A 25,281-nucleotide genomic window follows, 5' to 3' on the forward strand; every position below is an offset into this window, starting at 1 on the left:
CCTGTACTGCCACATGTTCAATGTAAACATGGGGACAATTCATTAGAATGAGTGTAGATGGGTACACAAGGAACGGCAGTTCACTGGTCGGCATGGACTCGGTGGGACGAAGGGCCTGCTTTTCCGTGCTGTATCTTCAAAGACTGAACTCTAAACTTTGGGATGTCTTGAGGTTGTGCCGGTCGCTATAGGAATGCAAGTTCTTTCTATTGCACCTCGGAGGAGGGGAGACGCTAGTTTAGTTTATTTTCATGGTGCAGTGAAAAGCTTTTGTTGCCGTTCACCAGCCAGCGGAAAGACAACACACGATTACAATCAAGCTGTCCACTGTGTACAGATACATGATGAAGGGAATAACGTGATTAACGTTTAGTGCAAGATAAAGCCAGTAAAGCCCGATCAAAGATAGTCATAGAGGGCCATAACAAGAGCAGTTGAGTTTAGGAGCAAAGAGGTCCTTCTGCAGTTGTACAGAGCCCTAGTGAGACCACACCTGGAGTATTGTGTGCAGTTTTGGTCCCCTAATTTGAGGAAGGACATTCTTGCTATTGAGGGAGTGCAGCGTAGGTTCACCAGGTTAATTCCCGGGATGGCGGGACTGTCATATGCTGAGAGAATGGAGCAGCTGGGCTTGTACACTCTGGAGTTTAGAAGGATGAGAAATATAAGATTGTTAAGGGTTTGGACACGCTAGAGGCAGGAAACATGTTCCTGATGTTGGGGAAGCCCAGAACCGGGGGCCACAAATTAAGAATAAGGAGTAAGCTATTTAGAACAGAGATGAGGAAACACTTTTTCATACAGAGAGTTGTGAGTCTGTGGAATTCTCTGCCTCAGAGGGCAGTGGAGGCCGGTTCTCTGGATACTTTCAAGAGAGAGCTAGATAGGGCTCTTAAAGATAGCAGAGTCAGGGGATATGGGGAGAAGGCAGGAACGGGATACTGATTGGGGATGATCAGCCATGATCACAATGAATGGCGGCGCTGGCTCGAAGGGCCGAATGGCCTACTCCTGTACCTATTGTCTATTGTCTCGGATGAGCTAGGTGATACATCAGTACTACTATAGACAATCAACAATATACAATAGACAATAGGTGCAGGAGTAGGCCATTCGACCCTTCAAGCCAGCACCTTAATTCAATGTGATCATGGCTGATCATCCACAATCAGTACCCCATTCCTGCCTTCTCCCCATATCCCCTGACTCCGCTATCTTTAAGAGCTCTGTCTAGCTCTCTCTTGAAAGCATCCAGAGAACCTGCCTCCACCGCTCTCACGACAGTCCCTCCATCCCGGGATTTAACCTTGTGAACCACTGCTCTCTTGTTGTTGGTGTTGGGCAGGGCTAATGCATTCACCACTGTTTTGTCCCAGTTTAAAATCCTAAACAAAGGGAAGAAGACCAACATCATTGACTCCATGCTGCGGATGTTGGAGCAGTATTCCAGTAACCTGGAGGACTTGATCCGGGAGAGGACGGAAGAGCTGGAAGTGGAGAAACAGAAGACGGAGAAGCTCCTGTCCCAGATGCTGCCTCCGTGAGTAGACTCCATCTGCCCGTAACTCGGAGCTAAGGCCTCCATCGACATAGACCATCATGGAAGGTAGACAGAAAATGCTGGAGGAACTCAGCAGTTGAGGCAGCATCTATGTAGAGAAGGAATAGGCGGCGTTAGGGTTAGTGTTAGGGTTAGGGTTACGATGCCTATTCAAGTTCCTCCGCCATTTTTTGTCTACCTTCGATTTTTCCCGCATCTGCAGTTCCTTCTTAAACAATAGAACATCATGGAGATGAGTTGGGCTAGTATCTTACACAGAGAATGGTGGGACCCTGGAAAGTATTGTTGGAGGATGTGGGCATATTACGAGTCCGTGCCGACCTTCGATCCGTGCACATCAGCTCTATCCTACACACACAAGGGGCAATTTACATTTACACCAAGCCAGGTAACCTGCAAACCTGTACGTCTTAGGAGTGTGGGAGGAAACTGAAGATCTCAGAGAAAACCCACGTGGGTCAAGGGGAGAACGTGCAAACTCATTACAGACAGCACCCGTAGTCAGGGTCAAACCCGGGTCTCCGGCGCTGCAAGAACTGTAAAGGGCCTGTCCCACTTACGCAACTTTTTCTGTGACTGCCGGCACCCGTCAGAGATCGGTGAAAATTTTCAGCATGTTGAAAATCCAGCGGCGACCAGAATAAGGCACAACTCTTTGGGCGACTACTCACGACCATACAGGCTTCACCCCGAGACCTGTCGCCTGTACGGACGTGAGTCGTCTCCTAGTCACCCAAAGAGTCGCAGCATCTTTCTGGTCGCCGCTGGATTTTCCATATGTTGAACATTTTCGGCGACCTATGGCGGGTGCCGGCAGTCACCAAAAAAGTTGCGTAAGTGGGACAGGCCGGTAATGCAGCAACTCTACCGCTGAGCCACCGTGACACCCTAATCCAGCTTTTTGTGTCTATCTTTGACAGATACAATAGGAGTGTTTACAGTTACAGTTTATTGTCACAGTGAAAAGCTTCTGTTGCGCGCTAACCAGTCAGTGGAAAGACAATACATGATTACAATCCAGCCGTTTACAATACAATACAATACAATACAAATTTATTGTCATTTGAGCCCCAGTGAGACTCAAACGAAATTTTATTTACACAGCCATACAAACAAAGACAATGTCCTATAGACATACACACAATTAAATTCACACAAACATCCATCACAGTGAACTCACTGTGATGGAAGGCAAAGTCTTTTCTCTCCCCTGCTCTCAATTTCTCTCCCGATGTCCAAGCCCCAGGCGGGTGATGATAAGTCCCACGGCCATTTTAGGCCGCGCGGGGCGATTTACAACGTATAGATACATGATAAGGGAATAACGGTTGGTACAAGGTAAAGCCAGTAAAGTCCAATCAAGGATAGTCCGAGGGTCACCAATGAGGACGACAGTAGCTCAGCATTCCTCTCCGGTTGTGGTTGGATGATTCATTTGCCTGATAACCGCTGGGAAGAAACTGTCCCTGAATCAGAAGGCATGCGCTTTAACACTGCCACCGTATACCACTGCCACCGGATGAGTGGGGAATCAAGGACTAGAGGACACGGGTTCAAGGTGAAGGGGAAAAGATTTAATAGGAATCTGAGGGGTATCTTTTTCACGCAGAGGGTGGTGGGTGTATGGAACAACCTGCCAGAGGAAGTAATTGAGGCTGGGACTATCCCATTGGTTGAGAAACAGTTGGACAGGTACATGGATAGGACAGGTTTGCAGGGATATGGACCAAGCGCAGGCAGGTGGGACTGGGTTAGCAGGGACATTGTTGGCTGGTGTGGGCGAGTTGGGCCGAAGGGCCTGTTTCCGCTCTGTATTACAAGAACAGGCCCTTCGGCCCACAATGTCTGTGCTGAACATGAGGCCAAGATCAATTCTTACTTACCTTATGTCCCCATCCCCCACATATCTATGTACCCATCCAAAAGTCTCTTAAACGCCACTATTGTATCTCCCTCCACTACCACCTCTGTCAGCATGTTCCAGGCACCCACCACCCTGTGTGAAAAAAAATTGCCCCATACTTCCTTAAAGTTGTGTTTATTTAGTTTAGTTTAGAGATACGGCATGGAAATATATCCTTCGGCCCACTGACTCTGCACTGACCATTGATACCCCGTTCACTAGTTCTATCCTGCACACCGGAGACAATTGTCCAATTAATCTTCAAACCGGCATGTCTTTGGAAAGTGGGAGGAAACCGGAGCACTCGTACAAACTCCACACAAACAGCACCCGCAGTCAGGATCGAACTTGGGTCTCTGGCATAGTAAGGCAGCAACTCCGCTGCAGGGCCGCTGTGCCGCCTCTAACTTGGCATCAAGTTTGGCCCAGACATTGTGGGCTGAAGGACCTATTCCTGTGCTGCCTTGTGACAATAAACAAAGTTGAACACAAGAATGTGGTTGGGGGGGGGGGGGGGGGGGGAAAGAAGGCAGGAGAATGGGGTTGAGAGGGAGAGATAGATCAGCCATGATTGAATGGTGGAGTAGACTTGATGGGCTGAATGGCCTAAGGCTGTTCCTATAACCTATGAATTTATGAACATCTATGGAGATAATTAACTTTCAGATTTTTTAGATTATAGATTAGTTTAGATTTCTTTATTTGTCATTCATACCTTTCGGTCTGAACGAAATGTCGTTGCCTGCAGTCATACATATAATAATAAACAACAAAACACACAATAAACACAAATTAACATCCACCACAGTGAGTTCACCAGGCACCTCCTCACTGTGATTTGCTTTTAGTTTAGTTTAGAGATACAGTGTGGAAACAGGCCCTTTGGTCCGTGCCGACACATTAACACTATCTACACCCACACTAGGGACAATTTTTACATTTACCAAGCCTACAAATCTACAAACCTGTACGTCTTTGGAGTGTGGGAGGAAACCGAAGATCTCGGAGAAAACCCACGCAGGTCACGGGGAGAACGTACAAACTCCGTACAGACAGCGCCCGTAGTCGGGATGGAACCCGGGTCTCCAGCGCTGCATTCGCTGTAAGGCAGCGACTCTACCGCTGCGCCACCATGACCCGCCCTTGTAATCGCATTCTCTTGTGTCTCTCCACAGATCTGTGGCAGAAACATTGAAGACAGGCGGCAACGTGGAGCCGGAGTATTTCGATGAGGTGACCATCTACTTCAGCGACATTGTGGGCTTCACCACAATATCAGCCATGAGTGAGCCGATCCAGGTCATTGATCTATTGAACGACCTCTACACTTTGTTCGATGCTGTTTTAGGCAATCACGATGTATACAAGGTGAGGGTTTGCAGGGAACATCCACACCATCCGTCTTTGCTGAACTTGATCTTGCACTAAACCTCATTCCCTTTATCCTGTATCTGCACACTATGCCCGACTTGATTGTAATCATGTACAGTCTTCCTGCTGACTGCATAGTACACAATACCTCTGCTCATGTGACAATAAACTAAACTAAACTAAACTAAATTAAACTAAACTAAATCAATAGACAACAGGTGCAGGAGTAGGCAATTCGGCCCTTCGAGCCAGCACCGCCATTCAATGTGATCATGGCTGATCATCCACAATCAGTACCCCGTTCCTGCCTTCTCCCCATATCCCCTGACTCCGCTATCTTTAAGAGCCCTATCTAGCTCTCTCTTGAAAGTATCCAGAGAACCGGCCTCCACTGCCCTCTGAGGCAGAGAATTCCACAGACTCACCACTCTCTGTGAGAAAAAGTGTTTCCTCGTCTCCGTTCTAAATGGCTTACTCCTTATTCTTAAACTGTGGCCCCTGGTTTTGGACTCCCCCAACATCGGGACCATGTTTCCTTCCTCTAGTGTGTCCAAGCCTTTAACAATCTTATATATTTCAATGAGATAACCTCTCATCCTTCTAAACTCCAGAGTGTACAAGCCCAGCCGCTCCGTTCTCTCAGCATATGACAGTCCCACCATCCCAGGAATTGTAAACCTATGCTGCACTCCCTCAATGGCAAGAATGTCCTTCCTCAAATTAGGGGACCAAAACTGCACACAATACTCCAGGTGTGGTCTCACTAGGGCTCTGTACAACTGCAGAAGGACCTGTATTAAACTCAACTGAACTCAACTAGCATCTCCTCTTCTCAGAGGAACATTAGAAAGACCTTGCATTCCTATAGCACCTAGCACAACCTCAAGACATCCCAAAATTTGGACTTGAGATACAGGGGGGAAGAAGGCCCTTCATCCCGCCAATCCCTATACACTAACACTATCCTACACACACAAGGGACCATTCACAATTCATACCAAAGCCAATTAGCCACAAACCTGTACGTCTTTGGAATGTGAGAGGAAACTGGATTACCCTGGGAAAACCCACGCAAGTCACGGGGAGAATGTACAAACTCTGTTCAGACAGCTCCAGTAGTCAGGATCAAACTATGGTCTCTGGCACTGTGAGTCAGCAACTCTACCGCTGCGCCACCGTGCCGTATAGCTCTTCACAACTATTGGGTTCCTTGAAAATACAGTCAGAGCATCGTACAGTGTGGAAACAAGCCCTTTGGTTCTCACCAACAAACAATCATCTGGTGGCTCAGGTTCAGCTGGCAGAGCTGCACACGCACAGTGCCAGAGGCATCCTGACCTTGGGTGTCTTAACTAAACTCAACTCAACTCAACTCAACTCAACTCAACTCAACCTCAACTCAAGTCTGAAGAAGGGTCTCGACCTGAAACGTCACCCATTCCCTCTCTCCAGAGATGCTGCCTGTCCCGCTGAGTTACTCCAGCATTTTGTGTCTATCTTTCACTCAACTAAACCTTGCGGAACAATCGATTGTGTCTATCTTGCGGAAGTGTCAATATCTTCCATTTGATCCTTCAGGTTGAAACGATCGGTGATGCTTACATGGTGGCGTCGGGACTGCCACAGAGGAACGGCAACAGGCACGCTGCGGAGATCGCCAACATGTCTCTGCACCTCCTCAGCTCCGTGGGTTCCTTCAGAATGAGGCACATGCCCGAGGTCCCCGTCAAGATACGTATTGGGATACATTCAGGTGAGACACCCCCCCCCCCTCCCCCCCGTCCCGTCCCGTCTCGCACCTCAGGTCTCCAGAAATAGTGGATGCATTAATAATAATCTTTCAAAACTCTTTAGATTCTGGAGTAGTTCCTGAAGATTGGCGGGTAGCAAACGTAACCCCACTTTTTAAGAAGGGAGGGAGAGAGAGAAAACGGGGAATTACAGACCAGTTAGTCTAACATCGGTAGTGGGGAAACTGCTAGAGTCAGTTATTAAAGATGGGATAGCAGCACATTTGGAAAGTGGTGAAATCATTGGACAAAGTCAGCATGGATTTACAAAAGGTAAATCATGTCTGACGAATCTTATAGAATTTTTCGAGGATGTAACTAGTAGCGTGGATAGGGGAGAACCAGTGGATGTGGTGTATCTGGACTTCCAGAACGCTTTTGACAAGGTCCCACATAAGAGATTAGTATACAAACTTAAAGCACAGGGCATTGGGGGTTCAGTATTGATGCGGATAGAGAACTGGCTGGCAGACAGGAAGCAAAGAGTAGGAGTAAACGGGTCCTTTTCACAATGGCGGGCAGTGACTAGTGGGGTACCGCAAGGCTCAGTGCTGGGACCCCAGCTATTTACAATATATATTAATGATCTGGATGAGGGAATTGAAGGCAATATCTCCAAGTTTGCGGATGACACTAAGCTGGGGGCAGTGTTAGCTGTGAGGAGGATGCTAGGAGACTGCAAGGTGACTTGGATAGGCTGGGTGAGTGGGCAAATGTTTGGCAGATGCAGTATAATGTGGATAAATGTGAGGTTATCCATTTTGGTGGCAAAAACGGGAAAGCAGACTATTATCTAAATGGTGGCCGATTAGGAAAGGGGGAGATGCAGCGAGACCTGGGTGTCATGGTACACCAGTCATTGAAAATAGGCATGCAGGTGCAGCAGGCAGTAAAGAAAGCGAATGGTATGTTGGCTTTCATAGCAAAAGGATTTGAGTATAGGAGCAGAGAGGTTCTACTGCAGTTGTACAGTGTCTTGGTGAGACCACACCTGGAGTATTGCGTACAGTTTTGGTCTCCAAATCTGAGGAAGGACATTATTGCCATAGAGGGAGTGCAGAGAAGGTTCACCAGACTGATTCCTGGGATGTCAGGACTGTCTTATGAAGAAAGACTGGATAGACTTGGTTTATACTCTCTAGAATTTAGGAGATTGAGAGGGGATCTTATAGAAACTTACAAAATTCTTAAGGGGTTGGACAGGCTAGATGCAGGAAGATTGCTCCCGATGTTGGGGAAGTCCAGGACAAGGGGTCACAGCTTAAGGATAAGGGGGAAATCCTTTAGAACTGAGATGAGAAGAACTTTTTTCACACAGAGAGTGGTGAATCTCTGGAACTCTCTGCCACAGAGGGTAGTTGAGGCCAGTTCATTGGCTATATTTAAGAGGGAGTTAGATGTGGCCCTTGTGGCCAAGGGGATCAGAGGGTATGGAGAGAAGGCAGGTACGGGATACTGAGTTGGATGATCAGCCATGATCATATTGAATGGCGGTGCAGGCTCGAAGGGCCGAATGGCCTACTCCTGCACCTAATTTCTATGTTTCAATGTTTCTATGTCTCTAGTTTTAGAGACACAACGCGGAAACAGGCCCTTCGGCCCATCGATCCCCGTACATTGACACTATCCTACACCCACTGGGGACAGCTTTTACATTTACCAAGCCAATTAACCTACAAACCTGTACGCCTTTGGAGTGGGGGAGGAAACCAAAGATCTCGGGGAAAACCCACGCAGGTCACGGGGAGAACGTAGAAACTCCGTACAGACAGCACCCGTAGTCGGGATCGAACCCGGGTCTCAGGCGCTGCATTCACTGTCAGGCAGCAACTCTACCGCCGAGCCACCGCGACTGTGTTCAGTGTTGCTGTATTGGAAGCCGAGAGTCATAGAACAAATTATAGACACAAAATGCTGCAGATACTCAGCGGGTCATACAGGCAGCATCTCCAGAGAGAAGGAATGGGCGACGTTTCAGGTCGAGGCCCTTCTTCAGACTGATGTCAGGGGAGAGGGAGATACATAGATAAGGAAGTGTAAAACGGGACAAAGGACTCGGTTGGCCAGGTGGGCTGAGGAATGGTTGACGGAATTTAATACAGAGAAATGTGAGGTAATGCAGTTTGGGAGCACTAACATGGGCAGAACCTACACTGTGAATGGCAGGGCATTGGGGAGTGTTGTAGAGCAGAGGGATCTAGGAATGCAGGTACATAGTCCCTCGAAAGTGGCATCACAGGCAGATAGGCTGGCCATAAAGGCTTAGAAAATAGACAATAGACAATAGGTGCAGGAGTAGGCCATTCGGCCCTTCGAGCCAGCACCGCCATTCAATGTGATCATGGCTGATCATCCACAATCAGTACCCATTTCCTGCCTTCTCCCCATACCCCCTGACTCCATTATCTTTAAGAGCTGTATCTAACTCTCTCTTGAAAGCATCCAGAGAATTGGCCTCCACTGCCGCCTGAGACAGAGAATTCCACAGATTAACAACTCTCTGGGTGAAAAAGCTTTTCCTCATCTCCTTTCTAAATGGCTTACCCCTTATTCTTAAACTGTGGCCCCTGGTTCTGGACTTCCCCAACATCGGGACCATGTTTCCTGCATCTAGCTGGTCCAATCCCTTAATAATCTTCTATGTTTCAATAAGATACCCTCTCATCCTTGTGGCATATTGGCCTTCATCAGTCAGATCATTGTATGTAGGTGTCATATACAGTGGCGTGATCTGCCTGTATAGGACCCAAAGCAAAGTTTCTCAACGTAGCCCTGTACAATGGTCACATGTACCTAGGTACAGTGAAATTCTTCTTTGCATACAGTTCACTTTAGTTTATTTTAGTTTAATTCAGTTTAGTTTAGAGATACAGGCGCAGAAACAGGCCCTTCGGCCCCTCATGTCCACACCGACCAGCGATCCCCATGCACTAATGCTATCCTACAAACTAGGGACAATTTACAATCTTAACCAAAGCGCCAGAGACCCAGATTTGACCCCGACTACGGGTGCTGTCTGGACGGAGTTTGTAAGTTCTCCCCGTGACCTGCGTGGGTTTTCTCCGAGATTTCCTCTCAAACTCCAAAGACGTACAGGTTTGCAGGTTAATTGGCTTCGGTAAAAAAAATAGTAAATTGTCCCTAGTGTGTGTGTAGGATAGATTGTGCTAGTGTGTGGGGATCGCTGGTCGGTGTGGACACGGTGGGACGTAGAGCCAACTTCCACGCTGTATCTCTAAACAAAACTAAAGATAGACACAAAGCGCTGGAGTAACTCAGCGGGACAGGCAGCATCTCTGGAGAGAAGATGCCGTTTTGGGTGGAGGCCCTTCTTGAGAGTCAAACTTCAAACTAATGGGCCTGTCCCACTTGGGCAACTCTTTAGGCGGCTGCCAGGGACTAATTTTAATGGAATTCACCTACGACACCTGGCGACAACCTATGACAACACCTGGCAACAGCCTACACAGTAAAATTGGTCGCCACTGTCACTGAAGATTTTTCAACATGTGGAATATTTTGCGGCAGTTGCCCAAAAAATGTCCTAAAGGACCGGCCCATAAAGCTACATTGTGCAGTGGTTCTAATGGATGTTTTCATTCTCTTGTCCCTCTCCTCCCCTAGGGCCATGTGTGGCCGGTGTGGTGGGGCTGACGATGCCACGATACTGCCTCTTCGGAGACACAATCAACACCGCCTCGCGTATGGAATCCACAAGTTTGCGTGAGTATCATCGGATCATCGGATCAGAAGTGATAGGAGCAGAATTCGGCCATTCGACCCTGCAAGTACGGGTGGCACAGTGGCAGAGTTGCTGCCTTACGAGCGCTTGCAGCGTCGGAGACCCGGGTTCGATCCCGACTACGGGCGCTGTCTGTACGGAGTTTCTACGTTCTCCCCGTGACCTGCTCCGCGTTTTCTCTGGGATCTTTGGTTTCCTCCCACACTCCAAAGACGTACAGGTTTGCAGGTTAATTGGCTTGGCATGTGTAAACATTGTCCCCAGTGTGTGCAGGATAGTGTTACTACAGGGGGAGATCACTGGTCAGCGCAGGCCCGGTGGGCTGAAGGTCCTTGATCCGCGCTGTATCTCTAATCGAATCTAATAATCTAATTCAATCATGGCTGATCCATCTCTCGTCACAACTGAGGTATAATGACCATGATTCACAAATCGAGCGACTGTGCTGCATCGACCAATGTTATCATCTGGAAATACTCAATCATAGACCAGAGGAAAACCAGAAAACATAGTTACTTTCTTCAGGTTTAAGGTTACGTTTATTATTGCCAAGATACAGTGTAAAGATTCACTATTCAGTAAGTTTCAATGAGGTCCCCCCACCCCCCTCGTCCTGCTAAACTCCAGTAAGTACAGGCCCAGTGCCGTCAAATGCCCATCATATGCTCAACCCAGTCATTTCCGGTAGCATTCAGATAAACCTTCTGTGGATCCTTGCCCTCTTCAGCTGTGGGGCCCAACGCTGCTTACAATGCTAGTGTGGTAGGAAACCGGTGCACCCAGAGAAAACAAACGCCGTGTCGGGGAGGAACATACAAACTCCGTACAGACAGTACCGGTGATCAGGATGGAGCTGGGGTCTCTGCCGCTACGCCACCGTACCGCCCTGTGTTGTTGTTTTGTATCGCAGTGTCCGCCACCAACACTGTGTCTGCCACCCAACACTGTGTCTGCCACCAACACTGTGTCCACCACCCAACACTGTGTCCACCACCCAACACTGTGTCCGCCACCCAACACTGTGTCCACCACCCAACACTGTGTCCACCACCCAACACTGTGTCCATACCCACACTGTGTCTGCCACCCAACACTGTGTCCCCACCAACACTGTGTCTGCCACCAACACTGTGTTTGCCACCCACACTGTGTCTGCCACCCCACTGTGTCCCCCACCCACACTGTGTCCACCCCACCCACACTGTGTCTGCCACCCAACACTGTGTCCCCACCCAACACTGTGTCTGCCACCAACACTGTGTGCCACCCACACTGTGTCCCACCCACTGTGTCCACCACCAACACTGTGTCTGCCACCCAACACCACCCACACTGTGTCTGCCACCCAACACTGTGTCCCCACCCACACTGTGTCTGCCACCAACACTGTGTCCCCACCCACACTGTGTCTGCCACCAACACTGTGTCTGCCACCCACACTGCCCCCCAACACTGTGTCCCCCACCAACACTGTGTCTGCCACCCACACTGTGCCACCCACACTGTGCCACCCAACACTGTGTCCCCACCCACACTGTGTCTGCCACCAACACTGTGTCCCCACCCACACTGTGTCCACACCAACACTGTGCCACCAACACTACCACCCAACACTGTGTCCCCACCCCAACACTCTGTCCCCACCAACACTGTGTCCCCACCCACACTGTGTCCCCACCCAACACTGTGTCCCCCCACTGTGTCCCAACACTGTGTCCCCACCCACACTGTGTCTGCCACCCAACACTGTGCCACCCACACTGTGTCCACCACCAACACTGTGTCCCAACACCCCACACTGTGTCTGCCACCAACACACTGTGTCCCCCACCTGTGTCACACACTGTGTCTGCCACCCACACTGTGTCTGCCACCAACACTGTGTCTGCCACCCACACTGTGTCTGCCACCAACACTGTGTCTGCCACCAACACTGTGTCTGCCACCAACACTGTGTCCCCACCAACACTGTCCCCACCCCACACGGTCCCCCCACCAACACTGTGTCCCCACCCACACTGTGTCCCCACCCACACTGTGTCCCCACCCACACTGTGTCCCCCACCCACACACCCCCCACACTGTGTCCCCACCCACACTGTGTCCCCACCAACACTGTGTGCCACCCAACACTGTCTGCCACCCACACTGTGTCTGCCACCCCACCCACACCAACACTGTGTCCCACCCACACTGTGTCTGCCACCAACACTGTGTCCCCCACCCACACTGTGTCCCCCACCCCACACTGTGCCACCCCCACCCACACTGTGTCCCCACCCACACTGTGTCTGCCACCCACACTGTGTCTGCCACCCACACCCACACTGTGTGTCTGCCACCCAACACTGTGTGTCTGCACCCACACTGTGTCTGCCACCCAACACTGTGTCCCCACCCACACTGTGTCCCCACCCAACACTGTGTCTGCCACCCACACTGTGTCCACCCACTGTGTCCCACCAACACTGTGTCCCCACCCAACACTGTCCCCCACCACCACCCACCACTGTGTCCACCCAACACTGTGTCCCACCCAACACTGTGTCCCCACCCAACACTGTGTCTGCCACCCAACACTGTGTCCACCACCCAACACTGTGTCTGCCACCCAACACTGTGTCTGCCACCCACACTGTGTCTGCCACCAACACTGTGTCCCCACCCAACACTGTGTCCCCACCCAACACTGTGTCTGCCACCCAACACTGTGTCTGTGTCCCCACCCACCCAACACTGTGTCCACCACCCAACACTGTGTCTGCCACCCACACTGTGTCTGCCACCCACACTGTGTCTGCCACCCACACTGTGTCTGCCACCAACACTGTTGCTGTTTCTGTCTTTGCAGCTTATCGGATACATGTCAACCAGAGCACTGTGAAAATTCTCCGCAGCTTGAACAAGGGATATAAAATACAGGTCCGCGGACTAACAGAGTTAAAGGTGAGGAAGGGAATGTTGAGGCTCCGTTAGGCGCTGGTCAGGCCGCATTCGGTGTATCGTGAACAATTTTGGGCCCCATACCTGATAATAGACAATAGACAATAGGTGCAGGAGTAGGCCATTCGGCCCTTCGAGCCAGCACCACCATTCAATATGATCATGGCTGATCATCCACAATCAGTACCCCGTTCCTGCCTTCTCCTCATATCCCCTGACTCCGCTATCTTTAAGAGCCCTATCTAGCTCTCTCTTGAAAGTATCCAGAGAACCGGCCTCCACCGCCCTCTGAGGCAGAGAATTCCACAGACTCACCACTCTCTGTGTGGAAAAGTGTTTCTTCATCTCCGTTCTAAATGGCTTACCCCTTATTCTTAAACTGTGGCCCCTGGTTCGGGACTCCCCCCAACATTGGGAACATGTTTCCTGCCTCTAATATGTCCAAACCCTTTATAATCTTACATGTTTCAGTAAGATCTCCACTCATCCTTCTAAATTCCAGACTATACAAGCCCAGCCGCTCCATTCTCTCAGCATCTGAGGAGGGATGTGCTGGTTCTGGAGAGGGGGTCCCCATGTGCGTCTACGTCAATGATCCCAGAACGAGTTGGTTAACCTACGATGAGCGTTTGTCAGCGCTGGGCCTGTACTCGCTGGAGTTTAGATGGATGAGGGGGGACCTCATTGAAACTTACCGAGTAGTCAAAGGCCAGGATAGAGTGGATGTAGAGAGGATGTTTCCACCAGTGGGAGAGTCGAGGACCAGAGGTCACAGCCTCAGAATAGAAGGACATATCTTCAGAAAGGAGATGAGGAGGAATTTCTTTCATGTGGGGGTGGTGAATCTGTGGAATTAATTGTCACAAAAGACTGTGGAGGCCGTCAATGGATGTTTTTATGGTGGAGGTTGATTAATACATGTGTCAGGGGTTATGGGGAGAAATCAGGAGAATGGGGTTGAGAGGGAAAGATAGATCAGCCATGATTGAATGGTGGTTTAGATTTGATGTCCCAAACAGGTGATGGATGGTCAGCATGGACATGGTGGGGCAAAGTGCCTGTTTCCATGCATTTTTCTAAACTCTATACCGATGTAATCAAGATTGCTTTATCATTGATAGAGTTTGCACATTATTATGGTTGCTGTAATCCAGGTACTTTATTACATTCTAGGAGTGGGGATCACTCACAATGTCATATAGTCTTGCAGTGTGGAAACATGCCCTTAGGCCCAACTTGCCCACACTGGCCAACATGTCCCATCTACACTAGTCCCAGCTACCTGCATTTGACCCATATCCCTCCATAGAAACATAGAAACATAAAAATTAGGTGCAGGAGTAGAGGCCATTCGGCCCTTCGAGCCTGCACCGCCATTCAATATGATCATGGCTGATCATCCAACTCAGTATCCCGTACCTGCCTTCTCTCCATACCCTCTGATCCCCTTAGCCACAAAGGCCACATCTAACACCCTCTTAAATATAGCCAATGAACTGGCCTCGACTACCCTCTGTGGCAGAGAGTTCCAGAGATTCACCACACTCTGTGTGAAAAAGGTTCTTCTCATCTCAGTTTTAAAGGATTTCCCCCTTATCCTTAAGCTGTGACCCCTTGTCCTGGACTTCCCCAACATCGGGAGCAATCTTCCTGCATCTAGCCTGTCCACCCCTTAAGAATTTTGTAAGTTTCTATAAGATCCCCTCTCAATCTCCTAAATTCTAGAGAGTATAAACCAAGTCTATCCAGTCTTTCTTCATAAGACAGTCCTGACATCCCAGGAATCAGTCTGGTGAACCTTCTCTGCACTCCCTCTATGGCAATAATGCCCTTCCTCAGATTTGGAGACCAAAATTGTACGCAATACTCCAGGTGTGGTCTCACCAAGACCCTGTACAACTGCAGTAGAACTTCCCTGCTCCTATACTCAAATCCTTTTGCTATGAAAACTAACATACCATTCGCTTTCTTCACTGCCTGCTGCACCTGCATGCCTACCTTCAATGACTGGTGTACCATGACACCCAGGTCTCGCTGTATCTCCCCTTTTCCTAGTCGGCCACCATTTAGATAATAGTCTGCTTTCCTGTTTTTGCCACCAAAATGGATAACCTCACATTTATCCACATTATACTGCATCTGCCAATCATTTGCCCACTCACCCAGCCTATCCAAGTCACCTTGCAGTCTCCTAGCATCCTCCTCACAGCTAACACTGCCCCCCCAGCTTAGTGTCATCCGCAAACTTGGAGATATTGCCTTCAATTCCCTCATCCAGATCATTAATATATATTGTAAATAGCTGGGGTCCCAGCACTGAGCCTTGCGGTACCCCACTAGTCACTGCCCGCCATTGTGAAAAGGACCCGTTTACTCCTACTCTTTGCTTCCTGTTTGCCAGCCAGTTCTCTATCCACATCAATACTGAACCTCCAAACCTGTTCTATCCACGTACTTGTATAAATGTTTCTTCAACATTGGGATAGTCCCAGGCACGACTACCTCCTAGGGCAGCTTGTTCCATACACCCACCACCCTTTGTGTGAAAATGTTATCCCTATTAAATCTTTTCTCCTTCACCTTAAACCTATGTCCGCTGGTCCTCGATTCCCCTACTCTGGGCAAGAGACTCTGTGCATCTACCTGATCTATTCCTCTCATGATTTTGTACCCGGCTATAAGATCTCCCCTCATCCTCCTGTGCTCCATGGAATAGAGACCCAGTCTACTCAACCTCTCCCTATAGCTCACACCCTCTAGTCCTGGCAACATCCTCGTGAATCTTATCTGAACCCTTTCAAACTTGACAATATCTTTCCTACAACATCCCCCCACAGCTTAAAACAATGTCCTCTGGTTCTCAATTCCCCTACTTGAGTTTAGAGATACAGCGCGGAAACAGGCCCTTCAGCCCACCTTGTCCTTGTCCACACACTAACACTATCTACACACACTAGCTACAATTTACACTTATACCAAGCCAATTAACCTTCAAATCTGTGCGTCTTTGGAGTGTGGGAGGAAACCGAAGATCTCTGAGAAAACCCACACGGTCACGGGGAGAACGTACAAGCTCCGTACAGACAGCACCCGTAGTCGAGATCAAACCTGGGTCTCCTGCTCTGTAAGGCAGCAACTCTACTGCTGTGCCACCTTGCTGCCCGACTCTGGGCAAGAGACTCTGTGCATCGACCCAAACTATTCCTCTCATGATTTTATATGTGTTTCTGTTCGGTTTGCTCTGACATGTTAACCATGTATAAAAATCATGAGAGGAATAGATCGGATAGATGCTTAGAATCTCTTGCTCAGAGTAGGTGAATCGAGGACCAGAGGACACAGGTTTAAGGTGAAGGGGAAATGATTCAATTGGAATCTGAGGGGTAACTTTTTCACATAAAGGGTGGTGGGTGTATGGAACGAGATGACAGAGGAGGTAGTTGAGGCTGGGACTATCCCAACGTTTAAGAAACAGTTAGACAGGTACATGGATAGGACAGGTGTGGAGGGGTATGGGCCAAACGTGGGCAGGTGGGACTAGTGTAACTGGGGCATTGTTGGCCGGTGTGGGCAAGTTTGGCCGAAGGGCCTGTTTCCACACTGTATCACTCTGTGACTCCCTGACTCCATTTGCTTCATATTTCAGGGCAAAGGCATTGAAGAGACATATTGGCTGGTGGGGAAAGATGACTTTACTGATCCTCTCCCTGAGCCTCCAGCAATCAAACCAGGGTAAGCACGTCCCATCAAGGTGAAAAAAATCAGACTCAAAGTGTACGGGATGGCGTTTAAAAGGTGGCAACTCTTGTGCACTGACTGGTTGCAGCCTGCTGTCTGACACTCCTATACTTAGTGTGATTGTGTGGACTGTACAGTAGAATTGTCACTGAACTGAATGCAAAGAAAAATAATTTCACCCTTCTTGGCTACATCGCATCTTACACAGGGATCACGTTCTTGAATAACAGCGCCTATTTCAAAGTGTGCATCAATTATTTTGTAAATCCAAAGGGTTTCTACAGCTATATTAATAGCAAAAGGATAACGAGGGATAAAATTGGTCCATTGGAGAGACAGAGTGGACAGCTATCTGCAGAGCCAAAAGAGATGGGGGAGATATTGAACATTTTTTTTTCTTCGGTATTCACCAAGGAGAAGGATATTGAATTATGTGAGGTAAGGGAAACTAGTAGAGTAGCTATGGATACTATGAGGTTCAAAGTAAAAGAAGTACTGACACTTTTGAAAAATATAAAAGTGGATAAGTCTCCAGGTCCTGACAGGATATTCCCTAGGACATTGAGGGAAGTTAGTGTAGAAATAGCCGGGGCTATGACAGAAATATTTCAAATGTCATTAGAAACGGGAATAGTCCCCGAGGATTGGCGTACTGCGCATGTTGTTCCATTGTTTAAAAAGGGTTCTAAGAGTAAACCTAGCAATTATAGACCCGTTAGTTTGACGTCAGTGGTGGGCAAATTAATGGAAAAGATACTTAGAGATAATATATATAAGCATCTGGATAAACAGGGTCTGATTAGGAACAGTCAACATGGATTTGTGCCTGGAAGGTCATGTTTTACTAATCTTCTTGAATTTTTTGAAGAGGTTACTAGGGAAATTGACGAGGGTAAAGCAGTGGATGTTGTCTATATGGACTTTAGTAAGGCCTTTGACAAGGTTCCTCATGGAAGGTTGGTTAAGAAGGTTAAACTGGTGGGTATAAATGCAGGAATAGCAAGATGGATTCAACAGTGGCTGAATGGGAGAAGCCAGAGGGTAATGGTGGATGGTTGTTTGTCAGGTTGGAGGCAGGTGACTAGTGGGGTGCCTCAGGGATCTGTGTTGGGTCCTTTGTTGTTTGTCATGTACATCAATGATCTGGATGAAGGTGTGGTAAATTGGATTAGTAAGTATGCAGATGATACCAAGATAGGGAGTATTGTGGATAATGAAGAGGATTTCCAAAGTCTACAGAGTGATTTAGGCCATTTGGGAGAATGGGCTGAAAGATGGCAGATGGAGTTTAATGCTGATAAATGTGAGGTGCTACATCTTGGCAGGACAAATCAAAATAGGACGTACATGGTAAATGGTAGGGAATTGAAGAATACAGTTGAACAGAGGGATCTGGGAATAACCGTGCATAGTTCCTTGAAGGTGGAATCTCATATAGATAGGGTGGTAAAGAAAGCTTTTGGTATGCTAGCCTTTATAAATCAGAGCATTGCGTATAGAAGCTGGGATGTAATGTTAAAATTGTACAAGGCATTGGTGAGACCAAATCTGGAGTATGGGGTACAATTTTGGTCGCCCAATTATAGGAAGGATGTCAACAAAATAGAGAGAGTACAGAGGAGATTTACTAGAATGTTGCCTGGGTTTCAACAACTAAGTTACAGAGAAAGGTTGAATAAGTTAGGTCTTTATTCTCTGGAGCGCAGAAGGTTAAGGGGGGACTTGATAGAGGTCTTTAAAATGTTGAGAGGGATAGACAGAGTTGACGTGGAAAAGCTTTTCCCACTGAGAGTAGGGAAGATTCAAACAAGGGGACATGACTTGAGAATTAAGGGACTGAAGTTTAGGGGTAACATGAGGGGGAACTTCTTTACTCAGAGAGTGGTAGCTGTGTGGAATGAGCTTCCAGTGAAGGTGGTGGAGGCAGGTTTGTTTTTATCATTTAAAAATAAATTGGATAGGCATATGGATGAGAAGGGAATGGAGGGTTATGGTTTGAGTGCAGGCAGGTGGGACTAAGGGAAAAAAAAGGCACGGACTTGTAGGGCCGAGATGGACTGTTTCCCTGCTGTAATTGTTATTTGGTTTATATGGTTATTAACAAATCTTGCGAGGATGCTGCCAGGGGTATTATTTCAAAAAATGAGCCATTAGTTTATTAAGGATTGGACAGGCTAGATGAGGGAATAATGTTCCCCATGTTGGGGGAGTCCAGAACCAGGGGCCACAGTTTAAGAATAAGGGGTAGCCCAGTTTAGGACTGAGATGAGGAAAAATGTTTTCACTCAGAGAGTTGTGAATCTGTGGAATTCCCTGCCACAAAAGGCAGTGGAGGCCAATTCACTGGATGTTTCAAGAGAGAGTTAGATATAGCTCCTAGGGCTAAAGGAATCAATGGATATAGGGGGGAAGCAAGAATGGGGTACCGATTAGAGGATGATCCGCCATGATCATATTGAATGGCGGTGCAGGCTCGAAGGGCAAAATGGCGTCCTCCTGCACCTATTGTCTATGTTTATTGTCACGTGTACCGAGGTAAAGTGAAAAGCTTTTGTTGTGTGCTAACCAGTCAACAGAAAGGCAATACAACTCCCCCTCCCATTCCAAATCCGACATTTCTGTCCTGGGCCTCCTCCATGGCCAGAGTGAGGCCCACCGCAAATTGCAGGAGCAGCACCTTATATTTCGCTTGGGTAGTTTACACCCCAGCGGTATGAACATCGACTTCTCCAATTTCAGGTAGTCCTGCTTTCTCCCTCCTTCCCCTCCCTTTCCCAGCTCTCCCACAGCCTACTGTCTGCTCCTCTTCCTTTCCTCTTCCCGCCCCCCCAACCCCACATCAGTCTGAAGAAGAGTCTCGACCCGAAACGTCATCTATTCCTTCGCTCCAGAGATGCTGCCTCACCCGCTGAGTTTCTCCAGCATTTGTATCCACATGATGACTCAAAGCTTTTTACAGTGTACAGTTGCAAGTGCAAGGGCACAGTTAAAGTCGGAAGGAGGAGAGATTTAAGAGTGTGGTGCGATTGTAATATGTGGTTGTAGATCTGATTCTGCAAATGGTCGCAAGGGTTGGGCGCCATCTTGGGAAGCATCTTGAGCTCGTCAACTCGGCTTTAATATTAATTAAACCATTTTTCAAGAATGCATGCGTAAACATCAGGTGCCCGTACTTGGGTACAAGTGACAATAACCCACCATTCAACCGTTGAAAGCCAATTACCAGGTAAGAGTGCAAGTGGTTAGAGGCAGATATTTAAGGCATTCTCGATTTGTACGGGTCAGAGGTCAGAGGTGAGAAGGCAGGAGAATGGGGTTAGGAGGGAGAGATTCTTCAGCCATGATTGAATGAGTCAAGTCAAGTTTATTTGTCACATACACATACAAGATGTGCAGTGAAATGAAATTGGCAACGCCTGCAGATTGTGCAAAACAACAGAACAGAATAGAACAGAATCAGTGTTAATATATTGGAAAAAAATCCCCAGCAATTTAAAAAAGACACAACACAGCAGGAAGTTAGTCCCTGGTGAGATAAGAGTTTACAGTCCTAATGGCCTGTGGGAAGAAACTCCTTCTCATCCTCTCTGTTTTCACAGCATGACAGTGGAGGCGTTTGCCTGACCGTAGCAGCTGGAACAGTCCGTTGCTGGGGTGGTAGGGGCCCTTCATTATGTTGCTGGCTCTGGATCTGAACTTCCTGGTGTATAGGTCCTGATGGAGTAGACTTGATGGGCCGAATGGCTTAATTCTCATTAGGGTCATAATCAATAGTAGAATTAGGCCATTCGGCCCATCAAGCCTACTCCCCCATTCCATCATGTCTGATCTATCTCTCCCTCCCAAACCCATTCACCTGCCTCCCCCATAGCCTCTGACGCCCGTACTAATCAAGAATCTATCTATCTCTGCCTTAAAAATATCCATTGGCTTGGCTTCAGTGGCAAAGAATTCCACAGATTCACCACTCTGACAAAATAAATTTCTCCTCATCTCTGTCCAAAAAGATTCTGCTCCTCACTTCTGAACTCATGATCTTATGATCTTATGGTTGAGTAAGCAGTCTTGGATGTGAGCCATATTTACCAGCCTTGTTCAGTGCTGGTTTAAAGCTACACAGCTCTGTGAGCGAGGGTCATTCAGCTGTCTTGGAGTTACGCCGTTATCTAAATATCTTCCACAGAGCTGAAAGTCATGGGTTGAACCTGGAGGAGCTTGCAGAACGCAGAAAGTTAAAAGCAGCACAGCCCCCCGTGGTGCAGGTGTAACGGAGGTAGTGTGACGACGATACCTGTGTGACTGTGGTGATCTTTGAGTTCTCGCCTTGGTTCCCCTTGCACGTTTTGTGATGTGCTTTTCTTTTCTTTTCTTTGTCTTGGGCTGGCCGGTGTTAAATAATTGCTGTGATGGGACCTTCCCTCTCTTTCCTTCCACCGCTTTACCTTTTAGTTTTAGCTTCGGAGATACAGCGCTGAACTGACCCACCGACCAGCGATCGCCCGCACACTAACGCTGTCCTTCCTCCTCTTCATATCGTGTCCACACACAAGATAAGAAGTTGTTCAGCCAGAGCTGACCACACGTCTCGGCGAATGCGTACAACGGTGTCTGTCTTGTAGCTTCTTGTACGTGGTGGTGGAAACCGAACCGCGATGTGAACGCTCTTCCCTTGACCCCAACTCTACCCTACATGCAAGGGTCAATTTACAATGTTTTACCAAAGCCAATTAATCTATAAACCTGATTAACAAGGAACTGCAGATGCTGGAAAATCGAAGGGAGACAAAAATGCTGGAGAAACTCAGCGGGTGATGCAGCATCAATGGAGGGAAGGAAATAAGGTTTGAATAAGGGTCTCGACCAGAAACGTCGCCTATTTCCATCGCTCCATAGATGCTGCCTCACCCGCTGAGTTTCTCCAGCATTTTTGTCTACCTATAAACCTGTACGTCTTTGTAGTGTGGGAGGAAACCGGTGCATCCCATTGGTCACGGGGAGAAGGCGCAAACTCTGTGCAGACAGCACCCGTTGTCAGGATCGAACCCGGGTCTCTGGTGCTGGAAGGCAGCAAACCTGCTGCTGAGCCACGATGCCGCCCGACTTTGTTTGTCTTCGTCTGTGACATGGTTGCTTTCATTTCCTAGGTTGGTCATCTCTCACACAGCTTGCAGCAACAGCGTCCAGAGGAGGTTTACAAGAATGATCCCAGGAATGAGTGGGTTAACGTATGATGAGCGGTTGAGAGCACTGGGCCTGTACTCGCTGGAGTGTAGAAGAATGGGGAGGGGACCTCATTGAAACGTACAGAATAGTTTGTTCGCTCGTGTGACAGATGATATCGCTCGCTGTTGGCTTGTGTCGTTGTTTAACATGTTGACAGAACTGTCCCCCGACCCGTCACAGAGTGCATCGTGTCGTTGCTTCCAGGGATCGCCACCAGGAGGCTTCTGTCATCATCCCCGTACACATAGTGAGAGGCTTGGATAGAGGTGGATGTGGAGAGGATGTCTCCACTTGTGGGAGAGTCTAGGACCAGAGGACACAGCCTCACAATAAAAGGACATACCTTTAGAAAAGGAGATGAGGAGGAATTTCTTTAGTCAGAGGGTGGTGAATCTGTGGAACTCATTGCCACTGATGGCTGTGGAAGCCAAGTCAGTGGATAATGTTAAGATGGTGATTGAGGGATTGTTGATTAGTATGGGATGCCAGGGGCTATGGGGAGAAGGCAGGAGAATGGGGCCGAGAGGGTGGGATAGATCAGCCATGATTGAATGGCAGAGTGGACTTGATGGGCCGAATGGCCTAATTCTCCTCCTACAACTTGTGAACCAATGAAAGTGACACAGAGGCTGGGAAGTGAACATGAAACCAAGAGTCAGTATTTTATATTTTGGAATGGAATGAGGAAATTCTCACCTGCAGCAGCACGACAGATATGGAAACACAATAAACACATTTTACCCGCCGATGGGACCTGAAGGGGCTACAAAATGGCGTTGGCAAGTCTTATAAAGATTTTTATTCCTACATTAAAAACATGTGGGTCACCAGAGAGAAGTAGACCCATGTAAGGATACAGTCTGGAAACAGGCCCTTCGGCCCACCGAGTCCGCGATCTCCACACGTTAACAGTATCCTACACACACTAGCTACAATTTACACTTATACCAAGTCAATTAAACTACAAACCTGAACGTCTTTGGAGTGTGGGAGGAAACCGAAGATCTCGGAGAAAATCCACGCTGGTCACGGGGAGAACGTACAAACTCCATAAGGACAGTACCCCTAGTCGGGATCGAACCCGGGTCCCTGGCGCTGTGATGCAGCAACTCTACCGCTGCGCCACCGTGCCGCCCAAAGCGCCTGGTCTGGGGATGTAGACGAGGAACTGAACCAGCATTTTGTATCTGGTTACAGCATGGAGAGAAGATGGAGGACAGTGAGATCAGGAACTTGAAATCAAGAGTCAAGAGTTTCTTGTATGAATGGAATAATAAAATTCCCACTGACATCAACAGCGCCACAGATTTGTAAATACAATACTACTAGCTGGCAGAGCTGCTGCCTCACAGCGCCAGAGGCCAGGGTTCGATCCTGACCTCGGGTGCTGCCTGTAGGAATGTTACAAAATGTTGAGATTTTAAGAAACAAGCATGTAATTTATCCCATCAGTTAAACATAAAAAGATCTTTAATCTGATACCTGATTCACTTTCATATCTTCAGTATTAAAAACGTTATGGCCATTTTCATACTCGGAAATTAGCATCTTTTGCTTTTCCATTGACTTAACACAAAAGCTGTGATTGAGGACAGTCAAAAGCCCATAACTTTCTTAAAAATTAAGAGAACTGAATGAAATTTTCAGTTATTATAGATTGAAGCATTCTGAAACAAATATAAAACATCTTATGTGGATGACCTGAAAATAAAGCAAATAATTAGTTAGTTACCTAATTGTAGCTAATTACAAAATTGGCCTTTGTGATGGAAATAGTAATAACCACCCAGACTGCCTTGAAAATTCAAAAATATGATACTCTCATGATCAGAACTTTCATATTATTGTATTATATGCTGCAAGTCCATAACAGATGGGTAAATACATTACCATTTCTAGCAAAACACCAAGTCTTTATGGAGAAGCATCATCATACTCCTCAGATTGTAACCAATAAGCAACTCTGTACACCTTGTTTTTCCTCAACTTTTCCATTTTGGCATTGTAAACTACAAGTTTTTGCTCTTCAAACCACACATGACATGCCTTTCTGCGCACTACTTTCCCTTTAAGAATGTCCTGTAGATCATCACTTTTGGAGTAGTCCAAATTCGGATAAACTTTGCGAATGCTGTCTAAATCAGTCTCTTTTGCTGGGCATCTGGATTGACAATTTTGTATTTCTTCTTTGGAGACATCTGTTTAAAATGTAAAGAAAAAAAACACTGAACAGCGTTAACAGAAACAAGTTATTATTTGCAGTTTTAGAAAAACAGGTAGAAATGATAAAGTTAAACGCTAAAACAAATAGTAAATACCCAACAAAAATCCATGTTCATCAGTTTCATCAAATCAATTAAATTCATCTAAATTCAATTACTAGATATAAACATCTATCCATTTCTTTAGAAAAGGCCAAAAAATTTAAATAGCCTAGGTATCCAAATAACAAATAACAAATAACAAACTGATCCCATTCACACAAGAATTCACAATATAACATGATTTTTAAATCTCACTTTGTCATGAACTTATATGCCAAATGGAAGGAATTTAATGTTTAATTCACATAAATTAATCTAGAAAAAAAAACTCCCAAGATAATCAAAATGATTATTTTTTGTACAATACATCTGACTAAAACTGTACTGTGGATATTTAGTATGAAAATATTGATCATAGACAATAACACAAAATATAGATTATTTAGATGTTCTTATGACATGATTGTGCAAAAAAATAATGAATTTGATTATCTTGAGAGTGGATGTTTCTGGAATGTGATCGATTGGAATGTCGCTGTTGCCATAAATGTTAAGCCCCTATCGGCAGGCGAGACACGGCCGATTTGTAAAATGCCTAAAAACCATTTTTTGCATCATCGGATTAAAATGAAGCCACATCAAAAAGTAAGATAATATGTTAAATAAACGACATACCTTTTGTTTTGTCCTGATATTGCGATCCGCGATGTTGAAGGCGTTTAACTTTAATCCCGCAATGCAATGGA

At 47.2% G+C, this 25,281-nt stretch overlaps 1 protein-coding gene across 1 annotated transcript in view; it reads left to right on the top strand.

Moving 5' to 3' along the window:
* Positions 1-25,281, top strand: part of gucy2f (guanylate cyclase 2F, retinal) — an 82,463-nt gene that overhangs the window by 55,165 nt on the left and 2,017 nt on the right. The window contains exons 12-17 of the mRNA XM_055664819.1: positions 1,377-1,540; positions 4,640-4,832; positions 6,414-6,588; positions 10,250-10,348; positions 13,219-13,313; positions 16,957-17,042. Of these exons, the coding sequence (XP_055520794.1) occupies positions 1,377-1,540; positions 4,640-4,832; positions 6,414-6,588; positions 10,250-10,348; positions 13,219-13,313; positions 16,957-17,042 (812 nt within the window). The remainder of the gene's footprint in view (positions 1-1,376; positions 1,541-4,639; positions 4,833-6,413; positions 6,589-10,249; positions 10,349-13,218; positions 13,314-16,956; positions 17,043-25,281) is intronic.

This window comes from Leucoraja erinacea, chromosome 45, assembly GCF_028641065.1.
Source record: "Leucoraja erinacea ecotype New England chromosome 45, Leri_hhj_1, whole genome shotgun sequence".
Taxonomy (NCBI): domain Eukaryota; kingdom Metazoa; phylum Chordata; class Chondrichthyes; order Rajiformes; family Rajidae; genus Leucoraja; species Leucoraja erinaceus.